The sequence below is a fragment of the Copadichromis virginalis genome, linkage group LG22, assembly GCF_057382275.1.
Source record: "Copadichromis virginalis isolate Kocher_CV1m ecotype Utaka linkage group LG22, C_Virginalis_male_GT1.1, whole genome shotgun sequence".
In the NCBI taxonomy this organism is placed as follows: Eukaryota; Metazoa; Chordata; class Actinopteri; order Cichliformes; family Cichlidae; genus Copadichromis; species Copadichromis virginalis.
The window spans coordinates 14550797-14569525 of record NC_140638.1 but is presented as its reverse complement, the minus strand read 5'-3'; the positions used below and the strand labels follow the sequence as shown (position 1 = coordinate 14569525).

The window sequence follows — 18729 nt, the reverse complement described above, 5'->3', positions numbered from 1 at the left end:
TCATGCTGATGTCCTCTGTCGCGTGTCGAGATAAAGCTATATATCCACACATACATATACACACACGAACACGCCCTCCCTGAGCCTTTTTTCACCCTTTGACCTCAGCTCTCGATTGGCCCACCATGCTTGAGTGGTCATTAGATTTCACCAAGACAAAGGAATAAAATCTCTCTGTGTCAGAGGCACACACGAGAGATGGATAGAAAGAGAATACGAGGGGCACAATGGGAATTTATATGCATGGAAAATTTCCATAAGGTTGATGAACCTTGCCGCTCCCAGAAAACAATTAAAGTTAAATAAATATTACATGCAAAGACACCGCTGAATCCAGACACAGGCGGTTAGACCAAGATTATTTTCTAAATGCAGTAATTTCATTTTATTAGCAAACAATTCTATATTGCCAGCCAGATGATGCTCAATGACTAAAAACTGGTGGGGAGATAAACTCCTGGCAGATGTAGATGTATGGGAAACACACCAAGGAGTCTTGTGGTTATTAACACTCAGTGTGAAGCTAATGGAGGAGCATTGTCAGCTGAGATGATGATTTTTTAAGCATTTTTCCTGATGTAAAACAAGGTGTTAAACTTTTTCATATGGAGACATAGAGTCCCAGAGATATTTCTTATTACTCCTTACAGTGAGTAAAGTACTAATATGATGGGCAATTTTTACAGTATGTAATAGCAGGAAAGGCACAGGTTTATTAATGGTTGTTCTCATTCCTGGGGAGTAAAATAATGTAGTTTTGTTATTATCGTTTGTGGGAAGCAGTGCTCCAGTGGGGTGCTGTATACTTGCAAATACAAGCACATTGTATTTGCAAATAAATAAAACATCAAGCTTATTAATATTTAGAAATATTTAGAAGCATTCAATTTATAAAAAGAAGAAAAAAGTGAAGTCCTTTTGATTATTTCCTTTAAGTCTAAAGTCATAAATACTAAGTCAAAGACAAGTTGGGTCTTTTAGAAATGTTAGTCTAACAAATCCCCAAATGTGCCATTCAAGTCTGGGCATAAGTTATCCTCCATTCCTGAGCTACATTTTATCATGGAAAGCTTGGGAATTTGTAAAAACACAATGGTTCTATACCAAGTTTAGGGACCAACAACAGTGTGTGGTCCTTGTCATTAATTCTAATGGTTTTGCAAATTAAAATTTCCAAATAGAGGGCAGCATGGTGGTGACAAGGGGAAAAGATGGTGGGATGATGGTTTGCACAGTCACTTACCTGTTGGAATCCATCATCTGCCCAGAGATTTGCATGTTATTGCCTTGTCTGTGTGGGTCCCCTCTGGGTACTCTGCTTCCTCCCACAGTCCAAAGACATGCAGTTTGTGGGGTTAGGTTAACTAGTGATTCTAAATTGTCCATAGGTGTGAATGTGAGTGTGAATGCTTGGCTGTCTCTCTGTGTTGGCCCAGTTTTTCTTTTTGTTTTATTTGTTTGTTCCTCTGGCTGGTTTCATTAAGCCATGACATCCTGCTTGCACTGATTTGCTGTGATTTGCAGCTAAGTAAAGCAATTGAGAGGCAAATTAGCACCTCCAAGTCTGAGGCAATGGTTCTGGGCTAGAACAGGGTGCCATCCCATTTCTGAGAAAAAAACTGATTTCTTCTATTTTTTTTATTTATTTATTAATGCTTGCAATAAAGTTAATAGACAAGTTGGTCACACAGTAGAAAAGTGGAATCAAACAGCATTAAAAAGTTTTATGTTAACAGTGTTACTGTGAAGTCCTCTGTTTTCCTGCATGAGTCTCACCTCACTGTTCAAAGTTCAGCATTTGTTTGGTTGTGTGCATTTGTGTGATTTAGGTCTGCGTGTGTGTGTGTGTTTCTGTCTGTATATGAACAACTGTGTGTGTGTGTGTGTGTGTGTGTGTGTGTCAGCCCCAGAGGTATAATCTTTTCCCCTTGTACTCCCGCTGTGCGCCTCTCTCCCCGAGATCTGAGCTGTACCCCCGACTGAGACAATGAGTGTGTGTGTGTGTGTGTGTGTGTGTGTGTGTGTGTGTGCACTGTGTCCTCTGAGTGTGTGCATGCTGCTGAAACCCATGCTGCTGAAACTTGACACACATGCCTGAGGGCTTCTGAGGGAGCAAAAAAAGAGCAATGAATGGATAGAAAAATATAGTTTTAAAAAAATCCATCAAACTTGATCTGTGGGTGAGGGTGAGAGTTTAATTGCTGTGTTTTTTGTCAGAAGAAGAAGAAGAAGAAGAGGCAGGCTTTAGTTGAGACACCATAAAAAGATGTCATGAAACAAAGAACAAGTGGAGAAAACAGATGACGCCCAATCAACAGTTTTTGAGATAATTGGATTAATATGAAGAAAAATTAATGATCTGGTGTGTGAAGTTTTTGTGTGTCTTATCTGTGCACAGCTGACACAAAAACAGATCTATATAGCAAGAAAGAAAGAAAGAAAGAAAGAAAGAAAGAAAGAAAGAAAGAAAGAAAATCCTCTTGGGAAGGAAAGACAGAGAGAAGACATTCCTCCTCTCTGTCCTGGTCTGAAACTAATTGGTCCAGGATTAGAGGAGATTATATATAAATAAATAAATAAATAAAAAAAATACACAAAAATCATACAAAGGCATCCACAGGTCTAGTTACCATGGCAATAGCCTGCTGTGCAACAGTGCAAAAGCAACAGGGAGAAAAAGAAAAACCAGTTGCTGTCTTGTCCTTCAACGCACATATTAAACAAATATGTAAGACTGCTTTCTTCCATTTGCGCAACATCTCTAAAGTTAGAAATATCCTGTCTCAGAGTGACGCTGAGAAACTAGTTCATGCATTCATTACTTCCAGGCTGGACCACTGCAATTCATTATTATCAGGATGTCCAAAAAACTCACTGAAAAGCCTTCAGCTAATCCAAAATGCTGCAGCAAGAGTACTGACAGGGACTAGAAAGAGAGAGCATATTTCTCCTGTTTTGGCTTCCCTTCATTGGCTTCCTGTTAAATCCAGAACTGAATTCAAAATCCTGCTCCTTACATACAAGGTCTTAAATAATCAGGCCCCATCTTATCTTAATGACCTTGTAGTACCATATCACCCTATTAGAGCACTTCGCTCTCGCTCTGCAGGCCTACTTGTTGTTCCTGGAGTATTTAAAAGTAGAATGGGAGGGAGAGCCTTCAGTTTTCAGGCCCCTCTTCTGTGGAACCAGCTTTCAGTTTGGATTCGGGAGACAGACACTATCTCTACTTTCAAGATTAGGCTTAAAACTTTCCTTTTTGTTAAAGCATATAGTTAGGGCTGGACCAGGTGACCCTGAATCCTCCCTTAGTTATGTTGCAATAGACATAGGCTGCCGGGGATTCCCATGATGCATTGAGTTTTTCCTTTCCAGTCACCTTTCTCACTCACTATGTGTTAATAGACCTCTCTGCATTGAATCATATCTGTTATCTATGAAGCGCCTTGAGGCGACTTTTGTTGTGATTTGGCGCTATATAAACAAAATTGAATTGAACTGAATTGATTACCAGAATGACACAGTTACAAACCAGTGGTTTATTTAGATGAACAGTGAAGCTCATTAGTGAACATGTGGCTTTGCTGCAAGACTTTTAAGAACTTTAACAGCCTGTTGACACCTGCTGATATAGAAATAGGAATGAAGCGTTTATAATGCTTTTTATGCCACTTAGTGCTTATCTTGGAGAATCTGCAGAAGAAAAATACGTCAGTTGTCAAGCAGTTAAAGACACAGAGCTAGACATCATTCAGAGAGAAACCAAAGCTGGTGTAGGTATCAGACTGGAGAGGCAATGTGCAGCTGTGGGGATACTCACAAGCCCCTTGCTGATTACTGAGTTTATTTCAGAGGTGTGAGAGGGTTTCCCCTGTAAGACTGTATTTTATTGGGCTTCTAAGCTAAGCAGGAACTGTCTTTAGCAAACACCATGTTTGAGGACAAGGTGGTTAATGGTTGTATTTGTACCAGAGCATCAGAGAGCTGTTTCCTGGTCCAGGAAAAAGAAACTGGCAAGTGTGGGAGGATTTCCAGTTGGCTTCAAGTGCAAAAGTAGAAAGCCAATAAAAACCTAAATAAATAGCAAACAAATCCAAAGCCAAAAGTGCCTTACACAAAGTTCCCAAATGGTGCACAAGCCTGAACAACAACTACAACCATCTCCACCACTCCTGCTTCCTAATTTGGATTGGCTGTTTCTCTAATGACAACTTATCCAGCAAGCTAATTAATTACCTGAAGAAGATGTCGATGCAGCTGTCGATATCTCACTAAAAGTTTAATCATTCACAGACTTAACTTCTTATACCCTGGCAGCATACATGTTAAAGTTAGCTGCAGGTCCTTTAGTGAATTCTGCTTTCAGGTGATAAAATACAGCACGCTCTTTAGCTCGTAGATCTATTTCATGTTTGAGCAGGTGTTTCCTCAGATTAGATGTGTTGCCATGGGCAGCTTTGCATTTTGCATGAGAAAGGTTGAAGAGAGCATTGTCTGTGTTAAGTTTTTAAAAGTGTACCTACCTTAAAAAGTACATAGTTCGGTACCTAACCCTATTTATCGGTAGTTTCGCAAGCTATCAAAGCAAACCCCTGAGTTGTTTAAATCAGGGCTGTCTTCATTGTCTACAGCTGCAAGCTCCAGTATTGTATTAAGAGAAGATATAGAAATGGAATAAGCTATTCTACAAATATGTCAAACTATTTTTTTAATTAGTTCTCAAAGCCCAACAGTGAATGTGGTTATGTAGTACAGTATGCATACTAATGCAGGGGAAATAAAAGGATAACAACAAAATATGTTGATTTACATTGAAGCTGTTTTATGTTCCTTGTAAATAATAACTAAAATAAAATAAATCAAACTATAAATGAGATGAGTCATGAAATATTAGAAAAAACAAATGCACAAAAGGTTTTTGACAACAAATACATTATAGTTTTTAGAGTAAGTGCTGCCACATAAATCAAATTTAATTGGGAGAAACCTCGTTTCTTTTTTTTTCTCAAGCCAATGCACATCGCAACAAAGCGTTAAAAATTTTTCATGATACACAAAATTTGCAATCACTGGTATTAAGAAAAAAAAGCTTTAAGTCTACATGACTTTGTTGCAGTTCACTAAGGCAGGGGTTTGGAGGGAAACACAAAACTCCATCACCAGGGGATACTAGTGTTAAACTCTAATTATTGACTGAGGCATCCTGTTGTTACAACACCTAAGAACATCTGCTGTTAATTAAAAACAGGCTTCTACGTTTTAAAAAGCAGCTGATATTCTGTCTGATTACGGTTGCTGTTTATAGATCGCAGGTAAAATCCTGACGCGCGATGCTTCAGGCCTCAAAACCAGCTTTGTATAGGCATTTCAGTGGTTGAACAAAGGCTTTTAGCATGTCAGCTGTTGTTTTTTCCTTTGGTGTCACAACATGGGTTTGTCTGTGAAATGCGCTCGACTCTGAGGCAGCAAGCTTTTCTCCCTGTCAGTCTTAAAAGATGATCAGACTTACTGAGACATCAGTTTCCTCTGTTTTCCGTTTTCCTTTGTTGTTTCTGAAATCTATTCATTAATCTTTACAGAGGATTTGAACACAGCTGTTGTACCTGGAGAAAGAAGATAAAACGTTTTACCTCCAAAACAAGAAGAAACTTCAAGCTATTGTTTTTGAAACATGACTGATTTTATCACTCATTAACTGATTAAGAACTAGAAAGTCTGTGTGGATTTTTGACCTCCAGAAACGGTGTGGTCAGGGCTTTTATGAGTGGTTCCCCATTTTATTTACAATCATGAAGAATGAAGATGCATATCCTTTTAATTCAATATGAATAAGCGCTGGGTGGCTGCAAGTGCGCACGAACAGTATGGGCAACCTCAGGTAAGTCCTGCTTTCTTTTTTAGCTCTTCAGTCCTTTCCACAGGCTCCACCTCCAGTTTCTCAGTTTCCAGAGAGCGCATTGGAAGTGGGTTAGCCACAGCAAACAAAATTCCCTACAAAGCAGGAGGAGACAAGCTGGAAAGTACAGGTACAGAATTGCAGGGCAAGCAGATTATTACTAAAAACTGCAACACAGCCTGAGATACACTACCACGCTGAGGAGGATAACAGCTTGGCAATGAGAGCCTGGTTGAAGTACTACCAGTGATTGAGACGGACTGGATGACACCCTCTCCTGGTGGTTAGTTCCACCCACATGCTGATCCACTGACAAAGGAGGAAAAGAGAGAGCGAAAGAAAGAAGGCAAGTCCATACCTGGAGGACATGGGGGACTCCTATAGCAACACCGTGATGTGTGACAATTTCTTGCTTACTGTATTTACTGCATGTGGGTCATGTTCACTAAATGACTCGTGAAGCTGCACCCAGAGACTGACAGCAGATTTAAAAGACCTCAAGATAACTTGAGGATAAACACTATCAATGAAAACAGGTAACTGGGCAGAAGCTAGTTCTAAGCATGAAGAAGACAATTACCACCCTGGAGGCAACACCAACCTGACAGAGAGAGGAAGATAAAGTCGGTCTTTAAATATTGATCACTAATGAGGAGATAAGTAAAAAGGTGTCGCAGCTGAGGCTCGGGAAAATCAGAAGCTTTAGTTTTAGTTTAATAATAATAATAATAATGGATTGGATTTTTATAGCGCTTTTCAAGGCACCCAAAGCGCTTTACAATGCCACTATTCATTCACTCTCACATTCATACACAGTTTAGAGCTAATCTTGAATGTTTCTATAATATCATAAAGAACAATTGAAGGCATTTCATGGGATTTAAAGACTTTAATTGGCAAAGAGTCAGCATTTATACTGCCCACCCTTATTCTTCATAACTTTGGCAGGTCTGTATAATAACCTGGATATCAGCTTGAGGGCCTAATCCTGTTTGCAGTTGATTTCTGCATGATCAGGTCATAGTGGCTTCTGCTTGTCTGATCCCTTTTTCAGGACTTCACATAGATTTTCCTGGCCATGGCTGTAGAATGCTAATTTAATGCTCTACGAGAGACATAGCTATCACTTTGTGCCTCGTAACACGGTGTCCTGCCATGCTGGAAAATTCTGACCAAATTCCCCTGGATTTTCCAGATTCCCCAGGATCACTGGAGGAAGTTAGTCCTTTGGGACATTTTTAGTGTGGTTAGTCCTTAAAAAAGGGAGTGGGCAAGCCGAAGCCAATCAGCTGCATCAACTTGGTGCACTGATGAGGGGGAATGGATCGCCATTGATCAGGATTTGGTCCAAAAGCAAGGGTCAACTCTGTAAATATTAACTCTTTCCTTGAATTTGATTTATTTGCCCTTAAAGACTTTGAAACTTGTGAAATAGAAACACTTGTGCCTCTGCAAAAACGTCTGGTCATGACTCTAGTTGTTTCTTAGTTTATTAGTCTTTGTTATCCTCTGATTACATAACAAAATAATTTAATCAACACAGACACACACACTCTTTCACACACGTGCACAGACACCTGGTCGTTTCCTCTCTTGATCAGCCAGATGTTAGCGTTGAGGCTGCGATGTAAAATCAAGTGTGAGAAATGTTTTTAATTATCTGGCCACCTGGACGGGGTTGTACAATGCTCACGCACTCACATGCACGCAAACACGCGCACGCATATTTGCACACAATGCCACCATGCCTTGTTGTGCATGGATGTGTATCATATAACCTTTCACTTTCCACGTGAAAAGATGTGGATTTTACTCACAGAATAAAACCTGTCAATCTTGTCTTGTGATGTGTGAAGACCTCTTGAGGATAGAGCGTTAGGTAAACACACACGGGCGCACACACTCACGGTTCCAGGTAACAGATGTTGTCCGTCTTTTAATTAAAGTCAACAAATTAAGACACTGTACTCGCTCACTGCTGCAGAAACAGGCCCCAGACAGTCACGCACATACATTTCTGTCTTCTTCACATTATTCTGTAATTGGCTGGAGGCAAATATTGCAGTTTGCTTAGAAACTCTGTTCGCTTTTAATTATTATTCAAGGGCTGCAGCAGACACTCTGGCAGTCTAACAGGCTGATTTCTGACTGTAGACTGATTCAAAACTTGTACAGAGTGCTTTTGCAAACGCGGATGGAGTAAAACCCTCAATTATGATATTACATCATTAATGAATCTGTGTACTTGTTGTGGTTTAATCAATATGGCCGTTTGATCATGGCCAAATAATTCATCAGTCCAGTGTAGTTGTATTAAAATTACATACATACTTGGGTTAGGGTGCCTTCTATCTCCCTCTTCTATGAGAATTTTGGGGCATCCGTTTGACAAGAGTCATCTGCCCTGGGACAAACTTGGGATTTCCTGAAGGTTTGGGAAGGGAATGTCTGGAATACTCTTTTTAGCCTTCTGCCACTGAGACCCGACCAAAAAATAGAAATGGATGGATGGATGCCGCAACTTGATGTGAAGTGTCACAGCAAACAGTGTTTATTGTGTAGGCAATAGTCAAAATAATATCAAGGATTTATGAAAGTGTTCGAGGTCATTTTAGGAAAATATATAATATTAAATTATTCATGCTCCAAATTTATTAATTACAATAATACAGAAAGAAAGGAAAATCTTAGAACGAAATCATCAAGTCAAAAGAAAATGACCTTTGTTAGGTATATCTGTTATGCAGCTAATTAAAGCAAATATCAAATCAGCCAGTGACATGTCAGCAATTCAGTGCATTTATGTAGGCATGGTCAAAGTGAGCATCAGAAGGAGAAGAAAGGTGATTTAAGTGACTTTGAAGTTTACTACACAATCATCTATGGGGAGAAAATATTAAGTGAGGTGCAGTTCTCAAGGAGAGAATACCTAATTGATGCCAGAGGTCAAAGAAAAATGGTTAAACTGCTGATTAGAAGGCAACAATAACTCAAATAATCACTCATTACAACCAAAGGATGCAGAAGAGCATTTATGAACACAGTGGAATGTTTCCAGCACCTTGTTGAGTGTGTGCCATGAACAATTAAGATGGTTCTGAGGGTCAAATGTGGTTCCACCTGACAAAGAGCAAGGTGGGAAAGGTCACCAGTCCAGTAATAAAGTGAGAAAACACTTAAATCCTTACCTGAATCTAATGTAAAATCACCCAGCTGATCTAACTTACATTACGTGGGACTATAGAAGGAAGAAAGCCCACACAAGCACAGAGTGAAGACACCAAGGCATCAAAGAAATTCCCCCAGCTGACCAAAAGGTTTCAACTACCAAAAAAAAAAAAAACCCAACAGTGACAAAAGAAAAGATAACTTCAAGGACAATTTTTTTCTTGCTTAAATGCAGCTTAATATTCTTTTGGGTGCATCCTAGTCTCCTTTGTTTTTCTTTGTATCAGACAGAAATTAGTTCATGTGCAGAGTATGCAGTGTGGATGAATGTAGAAAGGCATATGGTCTGCAGCACACCACACCAGCAGGAATGCACCAGCGAACCTTCCAGTTTCCTCCCATGTTTGTCCCTGACATCAGATCAGTCAAATGTTAAGATGTTTCATCGCTGCTTTGTTCACCCCAGTGTCTGATCTTAAAAGCGCACTTCCTACAGAAAGGCAGTGACTGTTTGCAACTCGTCCAAAAAGTCCACGTCAAAGTCAGCACACAATTTAAGACTTTATTGTTCAGCCTATAACAATTAGTAAATGCAGCAAAAGAATTAAGTGTTACATAAGAATCAACCTTTTTACTTGATTTCTTTCTTTCTTTTTAATCATTTAACCAAACAAATCTTTCAATTTCTCAAGCAAAGTCTTTTCTTCACCGTTGCAGAGTGTTTTCTGACAACAGGAGAAGGTGAAGTCAGGGAGGGAGTATCTGACAGCCAGAGTCATGAAGTCACAGTCTGCATACCGCAAACATTCAGTGTAGGTCTTGCCTGAGGTGAGGCAGTGCGAGGTCAGTATTGTCAGATTAACAAATACATACAATTGTGAATTTTGATTTGAAATAACTTGCACAATAGCCAATTTTAACAAAAAACTAATAAAACTTTGAAAAGAAGCATTTTCCAAATAGAATCTGTGCAGGAAATATGTTTTCTTACTTTATAATAAATTGAATTTGTTTATAATTCAAATGAAGTTTTTCAATATTGCTGAAATTTAGTGAAACGCAAACAAAATAATGCAAAATCTAGAATTGCTTTTGTGTTTGTCAGTGGATTACTGTTATTATTATCATTACTGTTAAGAGCAATGTGTCACAGTTTAATGAAAAATGCATTCTTCACCTTATTAGGTAATCCCTTCATTCCATAATAAGTTGTTTAACACACTCATGCTATAGACAGATTTATGTTTGTCTTTTGTCCTGAACAATGCTTACCACCACTGGTGAGTTTGAGGCAGGAGTCCTTCCCCTGGCTACACTCCTGCTTGACTGCACAGTTCTGGGAAGACCCACCCGGGCAGGAGTAACACTGCAGCGAGAGGCCTGGAGAGGAGTTGCAGAGTTCACATTGTTTAGCTTTAGATTAGATTTAGATTTAGTCAGTGGTTGGGAATTTTATTTATTTATGATGTATTTAAGGATGCTCATGCCTGAGAACAAGCTTTAAGAAAAGAGCTCTAAAACAGCTCAAATAGTCACTCAGTTTTCATAATGATTAAAGGACTATGGAGGGCCATGAGTGCCAAAATGAGTTAAATAAATACATCGTTAAATAATGAATAAATTGTGTCAGTATGAAAACTGGAAATAATTAATTAACTAATTATATTATTAATTAAATCTGGCATTAATTGATTAAAAATGGAAATTAAAAAATGTCTTAAATGTTTTCAATAAATGAACTGATTTTATTTAATTAATAAATTAATTACTCATTAAATTGTTGGATGATGTATTTATTTAAATTCATTTTGACATACTTTGGCCCTCCATAATTGGCAACCCCCAGGTCTCATATATAAAACCACCGCTGATTGCCAAAAACTGCAGTTCCTCTAAAGTTCCTCTAATGACCACTAGGCTGTCTCAAAAAATGAGTGAATCCCAGGGTCTCTCATGTTAGTATTATAGTATTTTTTTTAAAAAATAAATAAACATGCCTGCAGACTCAAAGTTCAGAGTGTGGGTCCTTTGACTGACAGGTGTCTCGGCACAAGCACCTGCACCTCATTCATCCGTTTACACACGCATTCATACAAGTGCTTTTTTCTACATCTAAGCCTTTTGTCTAACATACTCACATACTCACACACAAGGTTCAGTAACTTGTTCAAGGATACCTCAATGATACCTCAACATGCATTTGGAGTAGCTGGGGATCAAACCACCAACCTTCCAACGGGTAGATGACCTGCAGTACCTTTTTTGTGTTGCATTCATAGAGTCTATGGATGTGGCTTTTGTTAAGATTCAATATTGAGGAAGGGTACAAGAGGTGATCGAAGAATAACCACACCGATCCGGCCGGGTGAAGTCAAACGATGATTTTAATGAACACACGTGTGGGAAGACACTCTGTACGCAGACAGCCAGTAGTCCTCGACTTAATCAAAGCATGAACAGATATTTTATAGCATCAGGGTTTGTTTACTGACGCCCCTTCATACGTCACAGACACATTTTATACATAGATCAAATCAAAACCACAACGACTTTTGACACAGTTTAAAAGAACAATTGTCTCCTATCTTCACAACAGGTGCTTCCTGTCACTGCCGGATGCTCGCAGCAGTTCTGCGACAAACTGCTCTTTGCAACATCAGCAAAACATAATTAAACTTTCACCTATAAATGATTCTCTAACTAAGTGTGTGTCTGTGTGCTAACCACAATTGCACCCTGTTTCACCTCGCGACTAGCTCCTGACCCCTCACCAGACAGAGAGACAGAAACCACTCTCGTATGTGTAATAATCGAACTGAAACTATGGATATGACTTTTACTAAATAAATGTTTTAATCAAGAACCTCTACTAAACATAATAACTGTGTGCATAAGCATCTTAAGGCCTTCTTAAAGCTATCTGTTACATTGTTAAAGCAATGATCATACTGTTGCTTAAAATAACTTCCTGCTTGTGCAAACTCTCTGCAAGCCTGTTTCCTGTCAGCCTGTGACTTTTAGCCTTTCTGAAAGACACACACTGTTCAACCCCTGAATGCAATATAAACTCCAGATTATATTATTAATGCAATGGTACTGATGACAATTATTTAACAATAGCAGTAAAATAATTTCCCTGCTCCACACTTTCTAACTAAGTTTAGCTGGATTTAGCTTTTGTCTAAATATGGCCACTTTGGGCTCCTGAAAATCAACATGAAGAGAGCCCTAAAGGAAAGTGAAGGCATTTAAAAAGGGGACATGAAGGTTGGCACCCCAAATTGCCCCAAAATGCATTAATCGGTTTACGAGGGTGTCCTTGATAGTAAGGAAGTGCTTCAAGGCAGACAATAAAATGTTAAACCTTCTCTGGAAATTAAGTGACACTAAACTGATAATTCTGGTGTGTTCACACTGATTACATGACTTTGGATGGAGCCCTGTTTTCTGTTTTTGCAGGAAAGAAAATGAGTATATTTCACAACTTTTTCTTTAAGGCAAAGGCAAAATAAAAGTCTCATGGACTGTAAAAATCTGAAAAACATGTGCAGTAGCCTCATGTTTGCTATATTTCATTAATATTTTAGGAACTTGTCAATAAAAGAAACCCCCCAAAAATATAGAAAAAAACAGCAATCCAACTTTGCACAAAGCAAACTGCATGTCCAGAGACGTGAATTAATATTTATAAGTGGAGGCACATGACATGACAGCAGAACATGCAAACAGCACAGTGATCTGCTAAAATGTTCCCTCAGGCTGATAATCTCTATGACTTAGCCCCACTTGGCTGCACTTTTTAGGAAAAAAAAAATAAAAGAGTTCCTTTTTTCCCCTTACCAAATCCAAACATGGCAAAGCTGACAGCTAGGCAAAACACCACAGAGCTCCTCATCGTGATTGAAAGGACTGTCACGTCTGAAAACCAAAACAAAAAGCAGAGTTTCCAGCATTGTCACGCCGAGATAAGAGGCAGGGATTTGACTTTGTGCAAATAAAAAAAATGGATAACACATTCAGGGACTCGAAACACACACACACACTCATGCTGCCGTTTACAGTTCGGACAAGATTTGGGGTATTTTTAATGAAACAAGTCTCCCTGATTTCGGTTCACGCTCACTGACTTTAAATATTTTTTGTTATTTTATTAAACAAAATTAGAAATAGGTAACAAAATTTTCAAGTAATACCAGAAGAAACTAAAGAGGACAAAACAACAGACAGAAATCAGGGAAAGAAAAAAAAATCAACTGTGAGTACATTAGACATTTTTAAATTATTTCTGCCTCGTTATTTTTATCACAAATCCCTGCAGCCACTCACCTGTGAATGTGAAGGAAATGATTCAGCCTGTGAGGAGCGAGGAGCTTTTTGTAACAGCAACAACGGAAAAAAGCAAACAACCCATTTGTTTGGTTTCAGAGTCCAGACGTCTGAAATGTTGACCAACATACCGAAGAGTTTATGTAACAGAGATCAATTATTAATAGATTTTAAGTTGAAGCTATTATATTTTTCTTCTTGCTCTAGGTGATTTCTGTTTGATTTTTCATCTGCATGTACAATTTAAAGAATAAAGGTAGGTCAATAACGTTTATTTCACTGATTACTGATGGCATGCTTAGTGAAAGTAGTACTATTCACATTCAGGTCAACCTTCCTGTTCCTATGGTCATGTGGATATCTCAGTACACTCTTACTGCTTCCATTGGAATAGATAATCAAATGCACTTGATTAATTGATCATCAGTGTATAATAGCAGAAGACTTGGCAGTTTGCTGGTATGGAACATTCAGGTGAGTGTTCAAACAATACATTTCCTAAGGTAGATGTTTAAGCAAATTCACCCCTAGGTCACACTCCAGAGGCCTTGTTTAACATCTCAAATGTAAAGTATGCTACCAGGATCCTTCTCTCTAAGAAAGAACATAGCAGCACGACTTGGGTTTGCAAAGATACGTATGAGCAAACTACAATACTTCTGCATGTTTAATGCACAGAATCCAAATCAAGAAAACCAAAAACACCACATCAACTGTTAAGCACGATGGTGCAGGCATGATGATTAGGGCTTGTTGCGGTCATTGAACCAACCATTTGACTTTGTAAACCAAAGTATTCTAAAGTCAAATATGAGGCCATCTGTCTGACACCTAAAGCTCTGCCGAAACTGGATCATGCAAGAGCACAGCAGCAAATCTATAACAGAATGGCTGAGTGAGAAAACAATCAAGGTGTCACAATGTTCCAGTTGAAGACCAGATGTGGCTTCCACTCCAGATATGTTTTTTGCAGTTTCTTGAAAAAGTTATATTTTGATTTAACCTCTAGAGACCAGAGCACTTGTTTGGGATGGATGGCATGCAAAAGGTCTATACTGAACAGAAGGAAGAAAAGCCAAACATATGTCCCTGAAGAATTAAAAAACAAACAACAGAAAATTAAAATTAAAATTGGACTTTATCAGTGATATGTGAGACTTTTTCAACTCACACTCAGTGCAAAGAGTATCAAAGAAAACTAGTCCTGGTGGTGTTCTGTCCATTTTCCTACACCCATTAATTCACTTTTTTTATTCTAATAACTGTTAACAGACTTTTATCCAGTTCATAACACAGCGCCTGTGCCTGAAAGGTGAGCTATGCTGTGAGCTGGAAAACTGTTATTGCTGCAAGATTTGCCCTCAGAGTCAGAGAGGTGTAATATCTCTGTCCATCAAAGGGAGCGAAGACTCAGCACATTTCAGCTGAGGGAAAATGAACCTGTGTAAACTTTTACTGCATTTATGACAAATGCTGTCTGCAGGAGAAAAACAAACAGAAGATGTGAATGACGGCGAACTTTAAATGGAATCGAAAGCATTACATGAACAAAAGTTATACTTTATATATATTTGTGTGTGTGTGTGTGTGTGTGTGTGTGTGTGCGTGCGTGTGTGCGTGCGTGCGAGAGAGAGAGAGAGAGAGAGAGAGAGAGAGAGAAATTCGTAAATCTTAACTGACTTAAATTTGACTCTTTCCTGCATTCCTGGACCATGTTCAACACAGATGCTATTTTTAGATATCTCACTGGTAGTCCTGCTCTGTCTTTTTCTCTCTTTCCTAGCGTCCTCCCTGCTCGGGGTCCGCTGCGTGTCTTCTCCATTTGGATCGATCTTGGTGTCCTCTGGGACGAGATCCACTGCGCGCATGTCTTCAGTGATTGCGTCCATCCGCCGCTTCTTCGGTCTTCCTCGCGGTCAGCAGCCTCCAGGATCAAGTCGGAGGGCTGATCTTGACACTGAATTCTCCTCAGTGTGCATGACGTGTCCATACCACCATAGGCGCACTTCCCTCATCTTCTTTTTCATTGGGGCAAGTCCGAGTCGTTTTTGAACAGCTTCATTCGTTGTGGCAGTTTCATCTCCATAGCATTGAGGAGCATTGAGGCCCACGTTCCACTCCATTAAGGGCCACTGGCCGTATGACTGTCTTGTTGATCTTATGATGATGGACTATCTTCTTTGGCCTGCTCCGTCCTTGAGCAGATAGCCTTTGTGTATTTCTCACATTGCTCCGGCGAGGGGGGACGCCCTATCATGTTGATTCAAATCGAGTTGACGTTCCATGTGATGCGACAAAAGATGCCCTGACAGACTTGTTGTATCATCTGTCACCAGAGACCCACACCATTGGCCAAGGACCAAGGATCCTTGTTTCCAGCTGGCACTACAAGGTGGTGGTGTTGGGGTTTCACCAGCCTATGTCCTATCCTTTTATGGATGCAGATCTCCTTTAGTGTGTCAAAGCAGCAGTTTTTCGACTTAACAAATGTTTTAAAGAGGTGGACAAAGTTACACTCAGGCAAATCTGGAAAGTGAAACAGGTGGTGAGCCAAGCCAAGGCTTTGTTTGAGTGTCAAAAAACATTCTCCCTCGGGTTTATCAAAACATTATAGCAGAATTCCACCTTGATCTTCTTCCTCTGGGGAACGGATTCATGTGTACAACAATGTGGATGTTGACCAACATGCTCCTGGTCTCACTGGCTGATATGCTGGAAGGCTTGGAAAATGTGGACACTTCAACTGAAAAGTGCCTTCATCACTAGATAGATAGATAGATAGATAGATAGATAGATAGATAGATAGATAGATAGATAGATAGATAGATAGATAGATAGATAGATAGATAGATAGATAGATAATTTACAGACATAATTTCAATATTACAGTCAAGAAAGAAATCTAAGGAGAATAAGGAATGCGCCTTTCTAAAATTAGACTGAAATGATACCTTAAGTTCCTGCAATTTTTGTAACCTCAGTAGGATTTCGCTCTTTCAGAAGAATAAGCTTGGCAGTAATAACTTTTTTATTGTGAAAAATTTCCCAAAGTCCCACTGTGCCACAGTTCTCCATTGCTGCCCAGAAACTATTCTCCATTATTCTCTGTTCCACAAATATTTCACTCATTACCATGAACACAAGTGAAGAACCGCTCCATTCTACCTCCCCTTCTTTTCAGCCTATGTTTGTGGCAGTTTGTTTGTTTGTTTGTTTTTGTTTTGAGAAGATGTGGCTTGTTTCCAATCATCAGCACTGGCAACAGGCGTGCCCAGTGGGCCAGAGCGCTACAAAAGCCTTCATAGCTTAGTTTCTGTGTGAGAACCTTTTAAGGATTCCAGTTGCCGTTTGGTTTGTTTTCTTGCACTAAACAACATTGCATACAGTATCTTTGCACTCATGCACTCACTTACACCACTAATACTAATGACTGATGGTTAGTTGAAGGTCTTTCTTTGTTTTTTTTTAACCCTCTGGACTCGGCTAATGCACCGGCACATTCAAATCAATCGATTTAAAGTGGCGTGGCAGCGTCGCTGAATTTCTATTTCAACTTGTGTCGAATGTGCAGACTTCAAACTATAAACCAGTTTTTATTCCTAACAATGCAGTTATGACTTTATTGACAGTTTGATGTTGCTACAAACATTTGTGAAAGAACAGGCCACTCTCACGAGCTTAGTGAATTCTAGCGTTGTCGTGTGATTGGATGCCACCTGTGCAACAAGTCCCGTCATGACATTTCCACACTACTAAATATTCCACAGTCAACAGCCAGTGTTATTATAACAAACTGAAGTGATTGGGAATGTGAAGTAGCATGACATAAGCAGCATGGAAAGTGATAGGAAGACAGCATCTGCAGACTGTTCAAGTTTCTTTTAAGTGTTCTTTATTTTCTGGTGCCGCCTTTCAACAATTGTTTCACAAAACAGAAGAACCTGGCAGTCAAAATCTCACCTGCTTTATGCAGAAATCCACTCATCTGAACCTCATTAGAGCGGGGTTAGCGGATACTAAGGTGCAAAGGTTGCCAACTTTCCCCAAAGTCAATTGTTACATACCTGCAAACTTCATGTAGCCTTCATATTAGCTCAGGAACAGTACATAGAGAGCTTCATAGAATTGGTTTCCATGGCTGAGCAAATACACCCAAGTCTTGTAAAGCCTGTTGCTACTGGACTCGTGTTCTCTGGACTGAGAATCATCCGGCATCAGATGGACAAGTCTGGGTTTAGCCATTGCCAGGAGAACAGAACTTGTGGGAAAGTTTGATGCAACGGGGATTATAGTGTAGGGTTGTTTTTTAGGAGTTGAGCCCGGCTCCTTAATTCCCATGAAAGGAACTCCAAAGAAAACTTTGGACAGTTTTATGCTCCCAGCTTTGTGGGAACAGTTCCTGTTCTAACATGACTGTGCACCAGTCCACAAAGCTAGGTCCATAAAGACATGTATGAGAGAGTTTGGTGTGGGAGAAACTGACTGGCCTGCAAAGACTCCTGACCTCAACTCGACAGAACACCTTTGGGATAAATTAGAGCGGAGACTACTAGCCAGCCCTTCTCATCCAACATCGGTGTCAGATCTCATAAATGCACTTCTGAAAGAATGTTAAAAAAAAATCCCTGAAAAACATACTCCTAAATCTTGAGGAAAGCTTTCCCAGAGGAACTGAAACCATTATAGCTCCAAAGGATCGACATGATATTAAACCCCTTGGTTTAAGAATGGGATGTCGTGTAATTTCATTTGTGTGACGGCAGACGAGCGAACACTTTTAGCAATATAGTGTGTGATGATTTAGACTTTTTAAATAGGAATTTGCAAGTCTCCCTTTTGCTGTGGCAGCGTGGTCTGGCTTGTGACACACGACCAGAGGGTCAGACTGAAAGTCTCCAGCAACTGCTGCTAGACTAACATGAGCTGTTCATGGAGCTCTTGGAAACGAGACACGTGTTTTATTTAGTATTTTTAATGACTCGTTGAAAAGCTTCAAGCAATATTCTGGCGCAGTTTGGAATATTTATGTGCAGCGTTGATGTTACGCAGGATTTACTGGCCGAATCAGTTTTATTTTATTTATTTTTAGACCACAGCCAACGAAGATTTTTTGCATTTTAATCAGTAGTAATTGGGCTGGTACTCACATAGCCCCTCTCTACCCTTACTGCGCTCTTTAAAACTACCAGCCAGTACTTCCTGAGCCATCCCCATCTTATGTTTTTGTTTGTTTTATTTGTTTGTTTTTATAACCCACGTGCAGTGTTTTGGTTGTTTTGATTTTGATGGTGTTAATAAGGAAGCAAAACCTTTGGCTCTGAAATAAATACCCAACTGGG

The 18729-nt window shown here is 39.5% G+C and overlaps 1 protein-coding gene across 1 annotated transcript; it reads right to left on the bottom strand.

The window, feature by feature from the left end:
* Positions 1-9612: 9612 nt before the first annotated feature.
* On the bottom strand, positions 9613-13469 carry LOC146683014 (CD59 glycoprotein-like). Its single transcript, XM_085446101.1, has 4 exons — positions 13391-13469; positions 12905-12982; positions 10337-10444; positions 9613-9887 (listed from the first exon to the last, which is right to left on the bottom strand). Exons 2-4 carry the CDS (start codon positions 12957-12959, stop codon positions 9727-9729), a joined length of 324 nt encoding a protein of 107 aa, XP_085302227.1. The 5' UTR covers positions 12960-12982; positions 13391-13469; the 3' UTR covers positions 9613-9726.
* Between the last annotated feature and the right edge of the window lie 5260 nt (positions 13470-18729).